Here is an 18,217-nt window from a genome sequence, read left to right on the forward strand (position 1 = left end):
TCCATTTTGCAAGCTACTTGGGATGAAAAAGTGGAATATATATATGAAATAAATGGTGAAAGCATGTTTTAAAGAAGGAATAAGAATGAAGCTATTTTTGAAGATATTTAAAGAAGCCACCTCTTGTGTGGATGAAATAGTAGGGAGGAGGGCAAAAAGTGTGCGGACATCCAAGAATATACGCAGGCTTTTATGGGAAAGGGGAGGCAAGCATAATAATTCAGAGCAAAGAGAAATTGATGAGAAGAGGGGAAGAGGAAAATGAGGGGCAGAGCTTGAAGTCTATTGATACAGCTGCCAACTGTTCATAAGGCATGCTGTGTATTTCTTGAAAGAGAATGCTTGTCCCCTCAAGGTTCCATCTCACGCTGTTTTGCAGGCAACACTGTTAGAATGAAGAAATGCAGGTCGTGCAGCTCTTGACGGTTTTTTGTTGTTGTTAGTGACTGGAGGGTTAACTTTAATAGGAAAAAACAGTTGCATCTCTATTTTTGCTTGTTACTTTTCCTGCCACATAGTCTGAACTCAGCATTTGATAGCAGAAAAATGAAATACCATCTGTTTTGATAGTCCCCCACCTCACATTGGCTAAACTGAAGCTTTTGTTTTTATTACCACAGATAGCAAACAATAAAGATGCACTGAGGAAGACCTGGAACCCCAAATTCACCTTACGGAGTCATTTTGATGGAATAAGAGGTCTTGCTTTCCATCCAGTTGAACCTGTGTTAATTACGGCATCCGAAGACCATACATTAAAAATGTGGAATTTACAGAAAACATCTCCAGCAAAAAAGTAAGATTGTGATTGTTAAAAGACATGTGGAGATTAATTTTTTTTTTCATTGTAGAAACATGGTAGCAACATAATGACTAGTTTAGGCCTGATTAATCCTCTCAAGGATAAATATTACCTGCTGACTCACTTATTGGGTTAAGGAATATTGTTTCTCTTCCAGAATGCATGCCAGTTGGATTTAAACCTTATAAACATTTATAAGTCTTATAAATGGCGCATGTATATGTATATATGTGATCGTGTATCATATCAAATTATATAAAAGGTCCTATTTAAGTAATAACTTGTTGCCATTATAAGAAAAGGGAACTTACTCATAGTCTTTGGTATTCTCCTATATCTCAAGAATCTTAGGAAGGATCAGTTGGTATTTACAGCAAAAAAGAAAAAGGCAGCTGTTGCTGCAACAAGAATTGCTTGGTTCTGTGAATATTCATTAGAATGCTGCGGGTAGACCAGTGATGGGGACAGACACATGATACTGGTGTTAAAAGACCTGCACTGGCTTCCTGTGTACTATTGGGCCGAGTTTGGGGTTCTTGCGCTAGTGTACAAAACCCTGAATAACCTAGGCCCAGCATATCTTAACCCCAAGTTAATTACTGGGATCATCGGGGGGAAGCCCTTCCCACAGGAAGTTCGACAAACACCATCTCTGCCCCTACTGAATCTTGGGACTCTTGGTCAAAACTGTTTTATTTAAGGAGGCCTTTTCACCCTGAATGCTTCTCAGATGTTTTACTTTGAAAAAAATGAAAATTCTTGAGTTTTTAAGTTTTAGAGGTTTTAATTTATGTTTAAAATTTTGAATATTGTATATTTTGTTGTTTTGTAAGCTTCTTCAAGACCTACATGATGAAAAGTGGGATATACATAAATACATACTGTATATACATACATAAAATAGCTTTGCAATAGCCACATTTTTTGTCTTTTTCCTTACACAGTATATAGGCTATTGGTGGTTGGCCACTGAAATCAGCTCTTGCTGATTCTTCCACAGTCCTTTTTTATTCTTTCTTTGTTTGATTATGATTTTTACAAGGACACTTTGCAGAACAAGAAATGACTGCCTGTGGCTTATAAAAAGTGGGGCAAAGACGAGGAGTCAGGGACACTTAGTGTGCATGTAGAGGTAAAAGTGTTCAAAAGCGTCCTGTCAGTTTAGGCCAGGCATAGGCAAACTCAGCCCTCCAGATGTTTTGGGGACTACAACTCCTATCATCCCTAGCTCACAGGACCAGTGGTCAGGGATGATGAGAATTGTAGTCCCAAAACATCTGGAGGGCTGAGTTTGCCTATGCCTGGTTTAGGCCAACCTGGAAGCAAACTTTTTCATGCCTTAACAAATATTTTCTGAACCTGTGATTCTGCTTTTTTCTTTTTTCTTTTAGGAGTGCCTCTCTTGATGTTGAACCTATCTACACTTTCAGGGCACACAAGTAAGTAAACATTCAGAAACTTCTTTCTGTTATCAGAGAATATAGCTGCAGCACTTGACAGAGTTCTCCTTTTATGGGATAAACAGTGTGTTGACTCAGCCTGTCGAATGGTCATGTGGTTTCTTCATCTTGTGGCTCGAGCTCAGCTCACCACTCCTCTAGTATGCTAGTGAACTCTTCCTTCCAAAAGGGGTGGGGCTGGTAAAAGCTGCAGCCTGGCAATGTAATGGTGCAATCTGAACTGCAGTTCAGCCTCTGGTGAGGCAGATTGCATTAGCCTTCCTTTCTTTTTTTGCTTTTTTCGCCTTCCGCCTTTCGCTTGTGTGGTGCTAGTGTCTTGCTATGTACCACGCGGAGCACAGATACAACACTTACTTACCAAGAGGGACTTAACTGTCTTCAGCATGTGAATTGGAGAGGAACGGCCAAAGAGGTTGATAAGTGTGCAGCAGGGATAGGGAAGGGACAATTTAAAAGTGGTTGAGAATGGACTAAAAAGCAAGGTTATGGCCAGAGCCATCCCACAACAATGCGCCCCCCCCTGAGGTGGGCTGCTGCCACTCCCCCCCCCCCCCGAACGATCAGCATGAGCACCACCAGCACTTCCAAGGCCATCTCATCGAAGAGTTCTTCACAGCGCAAGGCATTGTGTGTGACATGGCCCTGGAGGGCAGCTTCACTACCTCCGGTGTTTTGTTGCAGTATTAGCACATACTGCTTAAATTCTTAATGTTAAACAGTATTCCCTGCTGTTGCAGCAGAGCCGTGCTCTCTGAAGCCACCTCGCCCACAATGCTTTGCTCAGAGCGAGGTGAAGACCAGCACTCAGGAGGCAGCCTATCTGAGTGCTGCTGGCCATTTCCCTGCAGAAGCAAATGCTGTTTTACTTACCACAGCAGCGAGTGAAAGTGGCGCTCTGCAGGTGGATGGCAGCAGTGGCAGATAGCGCCATGGGCTGCTGATGGGGGGGTGATCTGCTGCCAGAGCCCTGTAGCTTATGACCTCATTGGCCCCGTTATGGCAGTTCCGTAAATACCTTGTTGAGGGGATCACGTAGAGGAGGAATGCATGCCAGGGGGCAGAAGGAAAAAATGTTTCCTGTTAATTATGTTGCTTTGAAGGTATACGCCACATTTCATTTTCTTCAGTAATGTTTTATTGTGGATTGTTTTATTGGTGTTTTAATGTGTTGTAAACCACTCTGAGATTTTTTCCCCTTAAAAATATAAAGCAGTATAGAAATGAAAATATTTGAAATAAAACTCCACTAAATCAGTATTGCTTCCTCTTGCAGCAGTCCTGTGCTTTGTGTGGTAATGAGTAATACTGGTGAGCAGTGTTATAGTGGGGGAACTGATGGCCTCATTCAGGGCTGGAATACTACAAACCCAAATATTGACCCTTATGATTCCTATGGTAAGTGTTCCCCTCCCCCCCTTTTTTACAGGTTTCTCTTTTGGCTATGGGCAAGGGAGCACGTTAAAAATGCACAGCAGCTTATTGAATGCAGTGCAATTCACTATGAAAAAGGAAAAACGGTTCTATTCAGAAACAAAATGCAGCTTGAACCGGGTGAAAGAGAAATGCCTGATAAGAGATCACACGAGATAGTTCTGTAATTTGGAAGCAATCTTGGCTTAGGATCCCAGTAATAGGAAAAAAGATATGGAAGAGGGTCATGATGTATTCTTGCTTTGGAGGTAGACTGAGTCAGCAGTCAGTGTTGTCAGGAATTCTGCAGTTAAGGAAGGACTAGAGGGTTTGTAAACTGCCATTAGAGCATCTTTACAGCACTTAATATTTATAAAGAAATCCCATTTCCCCTTGTATTGTGCATTTTTTTCATCCCACAGATCCCTCCGTCTTAAGAGGTGCATTTGTAGGCCACACGGATGCAGTGTGGGGCTTGGTTTACAGTGGAGCACACCAGCGCTTGCTCTCCTGTTCAGCAGATGGCACTATCCGTTTATGGAAAGCTTTGGAGATCTCTCCAGCTCTGAACATATTTAATGATAATCAAGGTATTTAATAAGTCTCCTGGATTGTAACACTATCAAAAGGAACGTCGCTTTTAATTATCCATGCTTCTGTTTATAAGCACACTCTGACATAATTGTGCAATACAGGTAAGTTGATTTTAGTATGCCATCGGGTTTTAGTGGATTCCCAGCATCACTACATTGACGCTTGCTGGGAAAGCGTGAGAGGAGAATCAAAACCCCACTTGCCGGTTGCATTTGTTTTGAAGGATGTGTGTGTTGCAGAATCTCACAACTGTTTTTTTTTATAAAGTAGCCACTGTTAATAGAACATGTTGATTGCTATATTTGGGGCATTATAATGAGAGACTCATTTTTTAAGCAATAATGCAATAGTAAGTTACATAGCAAACCACTATATTTGAATCTTGCTGTTTTCCTTCTGAGGCAATACATTAGAAGTTTTTAAATGGAAAAAATGTACAACTATTATTGTAGCACACACACTGGAGAGCACTGAACACTTCTTCATCATAGATTCTAGGGTTCATGTTTAAGAAATATTTTGGCTTCAGGGAAAGCCTGGGCAAAAAAACAAAGCTTCACAAGATGTCTGAAACAGTTGACAACTGCTTTGCATATGGAAGAATGAAAGGCATTCCATAGTCAGGGGCAATATGAGAAAATGCCTGATTTGCGTCGGTCAGAATCCATTCACTCGTTGGGTATGATCTCATCCGGTGACAAGAGCACAGCATTCTGGGAGGCTGGCATCTCCTCTCTCCGTTTTTCTCTCCTGCCAATGGAAAATGCCTGTTTCCATTCAGGTCACCGCCCTATGATGTGTGATGCATAGTTTACCAGTTTTCATGAGAGATTCTGCTAGATGACATGGGCCTTACAGCAGAGCTGCTATAGCCTAGACCCGAGCTTTCCAAACTGTGTGTCAGACACGTTAGCGTGTCGGCTGCAATGTGTTGTGCGAATGTTCCCCATGCTCTTCCCAGGACTGGAAAGGGGTTAGTTTAATCTCCAGTTTGCTAGTAAAACTGAACTACTGTGTCGTGAAATGATACATGTCTAAAAAGTGTGTCACTAATATGAAAAGTTTCCAAAGCTCTGACCTAGATTCTCTTTCTTGTCTACCTAGAGCCCTTCTGCCTTCCTTTCTGAACCTTTGTACTTGCCCACCCAATATTAATCCATAAGACATTTGTGGTGCATTAGTCAGTATACTAGCTCTTGCTACTCTGCTCTTCTTGGGCATGGTGGGTGCACTGCACATCTCAGGTTACAGCAGGTCCTGATACCTATGTAAATGTAACGGGTTTGAGGATTGATTGGCTCATTACTGAAACAGAGTTCTAATATTCCAACATTCACACATCTGTTTGGACACTTGAGAAACCATATTTCTTGCTTTTACCAACTTGGCTGGAAAATTTGAAATGACTTCTAGATTTGTGCCAAGAAAATGAATGAATGTGGCTGCTTTCAGGTAGTGGCTAATGGACCAAGCTTCCTATTCTTCCTAACACTCTTCTGCTTTTGTAGAGATGGGGATTCCATCTTCTGTGGACATTGTGAGCAGTGACCCAAGCCACATGGTAGCATCCTTTAATAGTGGCCACACAAGCATATATAACATGGAAACAAGACAACGCATCCTTAACTTGGAGTCCAACGCAGATACTAGTATGTATCCAAAGGGGTTATTTCCATGTGTTTTCATTGTTCGTGTTTATATTGATAAAGTCTGAGACCATCATGCATAGAAGGGAATTCAATGAAGTGTACTTCCATTTAGGTTACCGATGTTTGTACCTAATCGTCTTTGATGGACAGCTGGCGTCAGTCCACATGGGACTGATAAATCCAGCCAAAAATGTACTCTATTACAAACAATTCTGAAAGAACAAATATGAGGAAATAGCAGATTAGCTCTCTTATTCTCCCTGACCCTCATCACCCGCTTGCCATGCTTCCTTATATGATCCATAGGTATTTTGGGCTTCCTTAAATATTAGGTTTTCACCATCCCCTATGCAACTGTATGGTGTTCCTGAATTATACGTAGGTTAGTTTGAGAAGCAGGTTGACAATATATTGAATGAGCATAGTAAGGTACAAGTAGATTGAGTGGACTGAACATGTTGGGATTTTTGCACCAGATTGGCCTGCTAAATCAGGTCGTTAGTCTTTCCAATAGCTTATTTCAGAGGTTTTCAACCTTTTTGGGTCCACAGTTTCCTTGACCAACCACATGCTTTTTTGCAGCACCCCTGTGGAGCTCAGGAGCCCAGTTATGCCACCCCTTGCCTGCAGAGCCAGCAGCCCCTCACCCTTTTTCGAACACCCTCCCTTGTGGTGTGTCCCCTCAGCCTCCTCTCTGCTCCCTTCTCCTTGGGGCTGTTCTCTGGGCAGCTGCAGCTGCCACTCCTGGTCTCTGAGCTGCCACCCCGGCCCAAAGAGAGGTGCCTCCTCACACTGCCCCACAGGGGCCTGGGAACCACCCCCTGGCCAGCCCCAGGGGTACCTGGGGAGCTTGCAACAAACAGCTGTGCAAACCTTTGGGAGGCAGAGATGCAAGAGGCCATCAGAGAAAGGGAGGGAAGGAAAGAAGGACAGAGGCCAGTGTTGCCCGTGGCACACCTGATCAGTCAAGGCACCCCAGGGTGCCACAGCACACTGCTTAAAAACCACTGACTTATGTGAATGAAATAATTTTTCTGTGTTGACTGTGTTTGCACTTGTTCATTCCTTTAGCAGTCACCTCTTCTTGCCAAATAAACAAAGTAATCAGCCATCCAACTCTTCCAATTAGTATCACAGCCCATGAGGATAGACACATCAAATTCTATGACAATAACACAGGTAAGCATAATTCTTCCCTCAGTAGATCGTAACATAAAAAAACAAAAATATCATGAAATTGTCTGAAGTCCTACCCATTTAGAGAGAAATTTTGAAATTGAGGTTTGACAGTTCTATCATTTGTAAAACAGATGAGAGGAATACAGTGGTACCTTGGTTTACAACCATAATTGGTTCCGGAGGTCCAGTTGTAAACCAAAACAGGTTGTAATCCAAGGCGCACTTTCGCCGATGGGGCCTCCCCCCCCCCAAAAAAATGGTTGTTATAAAAAAAAGGGTTGTAATAAAAAAATGGGTTGTAATCTAAAAAAAGGGACACACGGTTCCGGGTTTGACGTGGTTGTAATCCAAAGTGGTTGCAAACCAAGGTACCACTCTAAAGGCTTATTGGCTGTGCAGAAGGAATTGGTGTGGCTCAGCATTTGAGTTACAGCTTTAACATCCTTCCCAGCCAATCCCGATGTTTGTCTTTGCTACAGAAAAGCGGATGATCCACAGGATCATGGAGGGAAATTTATGCACCCCTAATTTCCACACTGCACAAGATGGAATTGCTGCCAAAGCTTACAGATGCTTGTGTGTGTTTGTCTTTGTGTGTGTGTCTAAATATGGATGCAGGTGGCGCTGTGGGTAAAAGCCTCAGCGCCTAGGACTTGCCGATCGCATGGTCGGCGGTTCGAATCCCCGCGGCGGGGTGCGCTCCCGTTGTTCAGTCCCAGCGCCTGCCAACCTAGCAGTTCAAAAGCACCCCCGGGTGCAAGCAGACAAATAGGGACCGCTTACTAGCGGGAAGGTAAACACCGTTCCGTGTGCTGCGCTGGCTCGCCAGATGCAGCTTGTCACACTGGCCACGTGACCAGGAAGTGTCTCCGGACAGCGCTGGCTCCCGGCCTCTAGAGTGAGATGAGCGCACAACCCTAGAGTCTGTCAAGACTGGCCCGTACGGGCAGGGGTACCTTTACCTTTACCCCTTCTAAATATCTGAAAGAGGAGCACTTAGACTCTTTACCCTTGTTCTTAAAGCTCCATGTTCTCCATGTTCACCCACAGTGAAGGAAAATATGTAAATCATAACTGTTAGAAAACTTGCAGTCATTTCGATTGGTATCTTAATTATGTGCTTAAAACAAAAACACACACAATGCATCATATTCCAAAGCTAGGCACCGTGTTAATGAACTCTGTTATTTAATTCTATAAATTTTGGTCCAGGTGTTTCCTGCTTGGTTTGGCAAAGGATCAGTAGGCAGAGTTAATACAAGCATCTTTGTTAAACCTGAGCCACTAGATAACTTCAGCCTTGTGACTTGCAAGGTTTGCTTTCAAAAGCTCATATCTAAGCTGCCTAGGAGTTCAGACTCTGTTTTCCGTGAATTGAGCTACCTTTTCTTTGATGTAGCAAACTGAGCTCAGGGTAGGTTTTGCTTTGCACTTGGAACAACAAAAAAGTGGGGGTACATATGAATGATTAGCATACTGTATCAAAGCACTTGTAGAAATCTCTGCTTTACCTCTGCATATCTGCACAATATATGGATATGGCAACTAAGGCAGGATTGGGTCATTGCTTCCATTTTAAAGGGGAATGTTGAAGGATTTATTTGCAAGTATTGAGCACAAATGATGGGCGGTCGTTATCCATTTTGTATCTGATTATGTGAGAATCCACCCTTCTGCAGTTTACTTCAATTGATAGTAACGTTATTCAGGACAGGGATTTCTAAGATATGTGCCAGGACACACCACTCTGCTGTGAAAAATGCTGAAGTGTGCCTTGTAAAAACTCACGCACTGTGATGGGTGCATTCTACCTTTTCTCCATCAGAGTGGTGTGACCCCGTGCATTGTTAATTCTCCCACCCCCATTACTATATGGGCAGTGACATCACAAAAGAGTGAAAAAGGGTGTGCTGGGATGTCGCCTGTACAGGGAACTCCCAGAAGTAGAACCATTACCCTGAAACAACCTGTTCCACCCCTGATTGACTGGGCAAAGTAGGGAAGTGGGATGCAGAGCAGCAACAATCTGTGTGGCAGCTGTAAGGAAGATGCCTGCTTATTTCCGTGGGAGCTAATGAGTAAAAACTCATTTCCACTCTTGCCCCTAAAATCGGCTCCAGGCCCCCAGAGCTGATTCTGAGGGTGTGCAGGGGCTGGAAGGGACAAGAGAGGAGCACATGCATGCGCAAAAATATGTGCAAGTGGAGCTGCAGTGTTGGACCCTTTGGTGTGTTTTTTAGGGTGAAAGTGAATGCTACCTTCACTTTTTTAACTGCGGGAAGGCACCTGAACCAGGTACCAAATTTGGGAAGCTGAGCTCTAGGAAATAACCAGGAAAGTGAAAGTGACCAGCACAGAGACACAGTCAGGCGATCACTTTCCAAAGGGAAGGGGGCTGTGCTCATATTCAAAGATCCTTTGTTTCAGTGAGAATAGTTGCTAGTATGCTTGATATCAATCATTTCCCATAAGTTCTGTTAAAGCTCTGTATTGCATTAACTGATGACAAGTTGTTTTTTAAAAAAATAATCTTTTATTTCAAAGGAAAATTGATCCATTCCATGGTGGCCCACTTGGATGCAGTCACAAGTCTCGCAGTTGATCCTAATGGCTTGTACTTGATGTCCGGCAGTAAGTACATCCCACATCCACTCTTAATCCACTCTTAATTAAACGCAACTGCAAATCTAAATGTTTTTCCTCTTCTTTGCCTAACCTAGGCCACGACTGTTCAATACGCTTATGGAACCTTGAAAGCAAGACCTGCATTCAGGAGTTTACGGCTCATCGCAAGAAACACGACGAATCCATTCATGACGTAGCATTCCATCCCTCGAAATGTTATATCGCCAGTGCTGGAGCAGATGCGCTTGCTAAAGTCTTTGTATGACGCAATATTTCTCTTCCTCTCTAGCTGCCGTGTGTGTATATATATATATATATATATATATATATATATACAACAAGCTGTACAAATGACAAGGGCAAGATCCTCCTCTTCATGCCCTTTAATTCAGTGAATGTTAGCAAATGGTCTAGGGTTATATTTCTTTCTTTTCTTTCAGGGTGCTCTTTTCTAAATAAGGGGTTCCTTGGGTTATATGAGCTCAGCTAGTGCTGAGAGCTGGGAAACCCTCTGTTTCAAATGGTCCATACAGAAGAACCGTTTTTATTTTTGAAGGTGTCAGTATTTGTCCAGGCCGGCCTTGGGCAAAATGAGATCCTCTGTTAACAATATGTGCAGTCCAGTGTGGGCAATAAGGAAGCAGAAAATCCAATTTCTGTAGGATGTGGGTAGATAGAAACTTTTCTGCCTGTTTTTCCCCTCGAGAATATTACCCATATATTTCTGTAAAATAAGCCTGAATTTGGTGATGTAACTCTTAGAAATACAATATAAATATTATTTCGTCTCTTTTTTTTACGTATTGTACGGTTGAATGATGTACAGGAGAATAAGGCTTGATTTTGTCTCAGCCTGCTGGCTGTTACATTAGGTGGATTGGGTTTAAACATCAAATATGAATGCAGTTTCCCTAAATTGTATTAAAGCAGATATTAACAAATGCTTTAAAAATGTATGTTTTATTTTAAGCCTTTGAAAGAATTTGTTAACAAGTGACTGGCACCACAGTTTACAACAGGGATGAGGCTTAATTCAGATGTTGATGACTCTTCCATTCATAGCTGAGCTCAGTAAAATTATGAAACTCTTCCCTTTTCAATAAACAAGAAGTGATATCTGTGTAGGCTTTAATAGGCCTTACTGTTGAAATGCATGTTATTGGCATCCTAATAATTTTCATTATCTTGAATAAACCTGCTTGGATACCCCTTCCCTCTCCAAATCTTACTCACACACTCATGCATAGAAGTGACCTCTCTGTGAGTCAGTCTTTGGCTGCTAAGAATAGTGTGTCTATATATCTAGTGAGAGAGTTATTTAATCAACCATGTGGGTGGGGCCTGCCTGGAGGAGATATTCTGCTTGGTACTCACCCTTGTAATAGGGTGGTGATTGGCAGGAAAAGGGTGTAGAGTTGGCCAACGTGGTTGCCAAATTCACATCCTCCACAGCAGCAGGAAGCTGTTTTCATGGGGTGTGGGGGTGTAGAGCAGCCTTCACCAATTTGGTGCCCTCCAGATATTTGAACTACAATTCCCAACTGCCCCAGCTGACACAATGGTTGGAATTGGTTTTTGGAAGAATTTGGAATTCATAAAAATATGGCTTCATTTTTTTGAAATAACTACCACACAATCCAGAAAAGAAACCATTTATTCTCTGTCATTGCATTACCAGCCTTAGGTTTGAACATGTTTTCTGCATTTGGTACTAAAAATATGTGGCATACCTATTTGTAGAAGTTTCCACTCTTGCAGATTTTGATGTGCAACATGTTTCCCTTTAATGGAATCAAAAAAATTACCAATAGATCTCAAAATGTTCAGCGTTCGTTAAACCCCAATTTTGAGTCAAAGCAGAAAGACCAACTGCATCAAATATACTTATCTATATGTGACTTCTGTGTATGTATCCCTTCTCTCTGTGATCTTATTTTTAAAAGGATATTGCAAAGATTTATTTAGAAAAACAAATACATAAAGTTGTGTATATTGTGTGTGTACATATATATATATAGATATATATATATAGAAAGAGAAATTGTAAACAGTATGTATTAAATGTGTCTTAAGGGAAGATTCTATGGGTAATTTTAATGTTTTAGTATTAAAAATTCTCCAGACTTTGTTGCGTACAAAGGATAAAAGGTATGGTTATTGTGCTTTTTGCTTAAGCAATATAATACATAGTTGCTGATGTTTAAATTGCTGTACATACAACTAATAGACCAGCATGCTTGTTTTGGAGACTCCCATTTTGATTAAATTATGAATGTAAGAAAAAAGTTGCTATTCAAATGTGGATTGGAAGTTGTTCAGTCCTGCTTAGTGAATTCCTGATCCAAGTGAAGCAACTTTGAAAACAGGCAAATAGCTAGAGGCTGAGGTGCCTTTTGACAAACAAAAAATGTAGCCTTACCACGAGGTTGTGGACTCTGTATTTGTGTTCTTCTCTAGACTCTGTTAGTGTCTGTCAGTCTTCTCTGCTTGTGTACTATAGACTGCATTGTACTGTGCACAAATATTATAACTTCTTCAAGATGCTATCTTCAGTTAGAGATGAAAAAGACCCTTTCTAACCTTGACCGACCTATTCTGTTTACCTGCAAGTATTGGGTTGCACCACCATTGTGGATTTATAAGCATTTGGTTAACCTCCAGACCACATTCTTTCCTTTCCCCTTTTGCCTTTACATGACCCTGTCGCAACTGGCCAGGTGAGCTGCCTTCATTCGAATGTTAAGATCATGTCCAGTGATATCAAAGTTCTGCCTGTGGGTTTGATCTCTGAGGAACCGTTGTATATATGCCTGTTATCTGATGCTGTGATCGTTGAGCGGTGAACCTGCATGCATGAGCTTAATTCTAGAAGAAACTTGTGAACCAACAATGCACAGGTACCTTCTCTGATTTGTTACAAGAACACACCATAGCGTAACTTCCCCTCCCTTTCCTCCTTCCTTTGTAAACAAGAGGAGGAAATTAGAGTCTTAACAAAGCACAATTTTCCATTTTCCCCCCTGGATATGAGAAACACTGGTTTGTTCAAAACATGGATGCTTTGCAAGCCAGGATCAGAGCCATAGTTGGATGAGACAGTTTGTTATAAATCACAAACGGATGCTTAAAATATTCCCACACATAGGTGGGTAGGTGGGAAGGAAACAGTGCTTCATCCCAAGGCCCACCCATTGCAGCACATTCTCATAACAACTGTGCATAGTTGATTTTTGTCAGAGTCTTACATGTGTGTGCAAGTGTACAGTTAATGTAACCCTCCTGAGGTTGATGGACTACAACTCCCATCATCCCTGACCATTGGCTGGAATTGTTGGGAGTCAGGAGTTCAACAACATCTGGAAGGCTAGTAGTTGGCCACTCCTGATTTAGATACAGTGAAAAATGTAGGAAAATGCTGAAGTTTAAAAACATAAGAAGCACTACACACAGACAGAAAAGGTATGTGGTATAGTCCTTCTGGTTATGTATCTTTTCAGCATGCAGATAGGAAATTGAATATTTCAGTGTTACCCCACGCCAAGAAACCTGCAAGTAGAAATATTCAAGAATAAGGCTGGGCTACAACTCTTCTTGAGACCTAGATTTTCCACAGGGAGGGTTCTTGGTGTGCAGAGCTTCGCTCACTGACATTCTGAATAGGTACATATCTCTGTCATAAAGCCCCAGGTTCAATAATTTGAGGAATCGGGACTGGGAAAGTCACCAGACAGCTGCTACCAGTTATTATCAGCAGACTCTGTATAAGGCAGCATCAGATGAAGTGTAAACGGTCCAGAAAGGTTGTACCAGATGCTGCTCTTGTGCTTTGATTGACCTTAAGATCTTTAACCAAACGACTTTGAAGTCAAATGTATTGAAGATTGAACAGCTTAACTTAACAGCTTAACTTCATAGTTGCCATATTAAGACAAATCTTACGTGGTTTACTTTTAGAGTCTAAGCACCCTTTTTGAACCCTTACTTAGAATCTACATCGCAATGAATTTGACAAGTTGTGAGCTTAGAACAGAGTTATCTCAGACCTGGGAGCCCAAGCAGCCCCTACAATCCTCGTTCCCTGGCCTTGGGAACTCTCCCCAGCTCTCGCTCTTCCTGCTTTGCCTAGCAGGAATATGTGCTTGAACTCTGATAATGCCTCTTTCTTTTCTGGATGCAGGTGAGGTAAAATTTACCTTTGCTGCTCCTTCCACTTTTATTTCTGGCCCTGCACACCACTGGCGTATTGCTCGGAAGAGCTGCAAAAGTTCCCCCGTCCCTGACATAGAGTATATTCAGTGGAGTGCACCTCCGGGGCTGAAGTCAAACCACTGCGATAGCAGCACTGAAGTGACCTCCCTAGGGCACAGGCCTGGGCTGCCCAGACAACAAGACTCCCCTCGGCGTTGCTGATATGGTCCAAAGGAAGACAGAGCAATACATTTGGCCTAAGCAATGATGAAAATGTTGGCTGATTCAGTAGTCTTGGGGGTGGGGGGAGCAGTTTTAAAAATCAGAATCTTCTACAGCATAGTGAATGCCATAATATTTTAAAAGTTCAATTTCCCCCAATAAGCTTTTCATGCATAGATTGATAAATTCACACTGCAGTTGATCAGAAGATACGTTTTCTGCTGTTCATGTATTGGATACACACTGAAGTTGACATAGAACTTAAGTGTTTCAGAATTGCCTTTAGGTTCTGAGTGGACGAGGTCTGAGAATTCTAACTTTTTTGCACTCAGTTTGAATGGGGAGATCCTAATTTGATGTGAGTTCTGTGGCATATTTGTCCCAGTACTCAGAAAAGTTACACAGCTTTTTGCCAAGTAAAACACACCATTGCTTACATGGATAACTTAATGAAAACCAACCAAATTATATAAAGAATAATTGGAGGTTTCAGACTGAACCATTTTTCTTGCTCCTTTTGGAACTGGTGTTCCAATATAAGTTGGCTTCTAGGTGGACACCTTCCAAAATATTCCCTGCGATAGTCAGATGTCCATGATAAACACAGATTTTAGTGCCACAGCATCTGTGCCATTTTATATAAAGTACAGGACAGCTTTTGAAACCAGACAAAATATGTAACATCTTGTACCTGGGCAGCCCAAATTAACTGAAAGGGTCTCTTGTACTGTGTTCTTGGCTTTCTGAAACTCTGCAAGCTGAAAACACAGATTGACAACAATATTTCACAGTAATGTGTGCTGGGCAGGTTTACCAATAGCAGTTCTTTTGAAGGGAAAGGAAACTATATTAGAATACTTTGTCTTACTGACTAAACTTATTGTGGAGGTGGGTTAGATCTGCATGTTGCTCCATGCAACTCTGGAGCCAACACATTGTATTTTAGACTGAAAACTTGTATTAATCTTTGTTTTATATATTGCGAGATCATCTCCATTTCTTTTAATAATCTAGTTTGTATTTTCCGCATGTTGGCCAGCTGTTTTCTTTTTATACATGCCTCCATGCTAGATGTTAGCAAAATTGCTAGGCCACCACTGGCTTTTGTTCTCCTGCAGTGGTTTTTCCTACTCTTCCAAACACTAAAGAAACTTGAATTTAAATAATTTTGATTTTTACTGCTTGTTCTTTAAACACTTGTCCCATTCTCATCTTTAAAGTAAAGGCTGCTGATAGTAGCCTGGAAGTGCAAGGTGTGTTCTTCATTCCTGACAAGGTAACTGTACCTTGCTTCCATTGCTTAAATACAGTTGAACTTAAATCGGAACCAATTTTGAAAAGGGATGTGGAAACTTAACGGAAGTAGCCATCCTTCTGCACTTGCATAGTGTTTTGTTTCAAGGGAATGTTCCAACTGGTTACTAGGGATCATAACATTTGATGCTTTTATCATGTTGGGAATAGCAGCAAGATAGATGTGTATATGGGAATAGCTGAAATATGAATAGGCTACAGAATGCATGTGTGGAGTGGATCAAATTAGGACCAGTGTGAGGTGTGTACTATCCATTTTCTGATGCATGAATGGTCAGTTGCACCACAGAGTATGGCTGGTTGCTTAGTCTAGTCAATCTTTCCAAGAACAGTGATGCTCACCTGTCCTCATGGTTCCTGTCTTTATCATGGGTAATAAATTGCATATTGTTCATAGATCAACCGAGAATAGTTCTTGTAGTAAAAGATGGAGGGATGCTTCTCAACGAGCATGTGACAGTACTCTTTGGTTAAATACAATCAGCCTTTTTGCTTGTATACAGAATAGTCATTTTGATAGAAAATCTCTACAGTGCAATCGTATGCATGCATACTCAGAGGTAGGCCCCACTGCGTTCAAAGGGGCTTACTCCCAAGTCAGTAAATATAGGACTGATACCTTAGTATTGAGGTGGAAGTTTTAATGTTACAATGTGATATATTGATTCTTCCAAATTTTGACCAACATAAGTTATCTAGGGGTGTGAATCAGTGTTGCCATTGTTTTCATTGCTTTAGGAAGATTGAGCATTAATGGGGAAAGCAGTGTTGGTAGTACAGTTTAGGCCCGAAGTTCTTACCTGAAAAAGACTCTTTGTACTCTAGAGCTGCCGCTTTCCTATGAGAGACCATTATTTCAATCCCAAAAGTTCAAAAATCATTAGCAGCAGAGTAATGTGTGTCTGAAGAACCATTTTCAATATTTTGCCATTTTTCTCAAAACCAGATAAGTTGCAAAAGCATCAATAGTACCTGGTTTTTGTTTGTTTTTCAGTCTTTTAATATTTAACTGCCTTTAAAAGTAAAGAACAGCAAAGCAGTTTGTGGAAGATTTTGAGTAAATTTGTTCTGGAGGTTGAGAAAGTTGTTCTCATTATTAAATACAAAAATAACTTCTGTTAATACCTCACGTAAATGAGGCAATGCTGAGGTACTAATAAAGGCAGTGGCACTGAAGAGTTGCAAAGTGAATTTCTGTGTACAGTACCTGCATTCCATGTTGAGTAAAATCAAATGGACCTTCCTGAAGTAACACTATACAGAGCAGCTTTACTAAATATTACCGCAGCAAATAAATGTCCTTTGTACTATGTATTTATGTAAATTGGGTGCTAATAAATACTATTTTTCAACATCTTTGTGTGTGTTCTAAATGTATATTACAGTTTATAGAACCTCTCCAAAAATACAAGCCATAGGGTGAAAAAAGCCTCTTTATATGTCATCATTTGCTCCACAGACTTTATGAATTACATTTTTACTCAGAGGTAACCATGTTGGTCCACTGGAAAAGAAAAAAATCAAAAGCTGCCGTAGGGCAATTATTTCTTTGAATTCTTGTTTTTGTTTGTTTTTATGTTATTTTTATTTTATTGTTATGTTGTACACCACTTAGATTTTTTAAAACATTAAGCAGTTTATAAGCACTTTTAAATTTAAAAACCCTTTTAATCACTATCAAACAGAATATCTTAAAGTAGTAATTATTTGAATTCTCCAGAACTCTTAATTAAGTTGGGTATTTGGCAGAACAAGGGAGTAATCTTTTTTTTAAAAAAAAAAAAGTTATGCAGGCTAAATTAATTAAGGATCTGCTAAATACAAAACAGATTGCAGTTTTCATTGACGGCTGCTGGATGAAAGTGTCAAAATGGTGGTTCTCCCTTAAAAAAACACATGTTCTGCCTTGTCACAAGAGAAAACTGTGTGATGTAATAAGTAGACACTTCCATTCTCTTGGAATTAACTGCTAAAGTGGAAAATACTGGTGTTTGTAACTTGCCTGAGCCATCCACAAATAATGATAGCACATAGGAATATCTTGGGTTGTTCTATATTGCACTTCAATACAGAAGTGAATAGGATATTTCACACAGATTATGAAGTACAAATAATTTCTATTGGCCCTTTCCCTAATGCTTCATGCATGTGGACCATAAATACTGCAAGTAAACAAAGTACTGCTGAGAGTAAACACACATGAAGGCACTTTCATACACTGCACCACGTTAAGGCCCATGAAAACATGTTGGGGTTGAATCCTGGCACACAAATAAGTTTGAGAATATGCTATTGGAATGCAGCCCCTAAACTCAGTGCAGGCTTGTTCAGCCATTACTTTAATCCCACTGTAAAACTTTCAGCACTAATGCAATGTAGAAAAACTCGGTGGTCCATCTAGTCAGAATTATAAGGCTATTTAAGAATGGACCAGTCCGGATGTTTGAGGAGGGTCCAAGCTTGGAGTGGAACACATGCTTGACTTACTGAAAGTCTCCCTCCCATTTAGGATTTCCAGTAGTATTGCTGCGAAAGACCCTGGCGGCAACCCTGGAGAGCCAGACTGAGCAACATGAACCAATGGATCTGATGCAGCACAAGGCAGCTTCTTATGTTCACAATCCTAGGAAGCAAAAAGGGTCTACTCATGCCTTCTTTACAAGGGAAAAAGTCCATACGCAGGCCTTAGTTTCAGAAGTTGGGGGGGGGGGGAGGTTTATTGGGTTTGTGTAAGCTTTCTTTTTCCTCCAAAGCAAATGAGATCTAGCACACCC

The 18,217-nt window shown here is 41.0% G+C and overlaps 1 protein-coding gene across 3 annotated transcripts in view; it reads left to right on the plus strand.

Annotated features, from left to right (window-relative positions):
* The window catches only part of STRN (striatin), a 53,679-nt gene extending 36,882 nt beyond the window's left edge, over positions 1-16,797 (plus strand). For all 3 annotated transcript variants that reach the window (XM_083432160.1, XM_083432162.1, XM_083432161.1), the window contains 8 exons: positions 621-796; positions 2,194-2,241; positions 3,536-3,657; positions 4,095-4,262; positions 5,775-5,915; positions 6,987-7,094; positions 9,639-9,725; positions 9,815-16,797. In XM_083432160.1, the coding sequence (XP_083288286.1) occupies positions 621-796; positions 2,194-2,241; positions 3,536-3,657; positions 4,095-4,262; positions 5,775-5,915; positions 6,987-7,094; positions 9,639-9,725; positions 9,815-9,984 (1,020 nt within the window). In that variant the 3' untranslated portion in view covers positions 9,985-16,797. The remainder of the gene's footprint in view (positions 1-620; positions 797-2,193; positions 2,242-3,535; positions 3,658-4,094; positions 4,263-5,774; positions 5,916-6,986; positions 7,095-9,638; positions 9,726-9,814) is intronic.
* The last annotated feature ends 1,420 nt before the right edge of the window (positions 16,798-18,217 follow it).

This window comes from Podarcis tiliguerta (genome assembly GCF_965153285.1).
Source record: "Podarcis tiliguerta genome assembly, chromosome: 3".
Classification (NCBI taxonomy): Eukaryota; Metazoa; Chordata; class Lepidosauria; order Squamata; family Lacertidae; genus Podarcis; species Podarcis tiliguerta.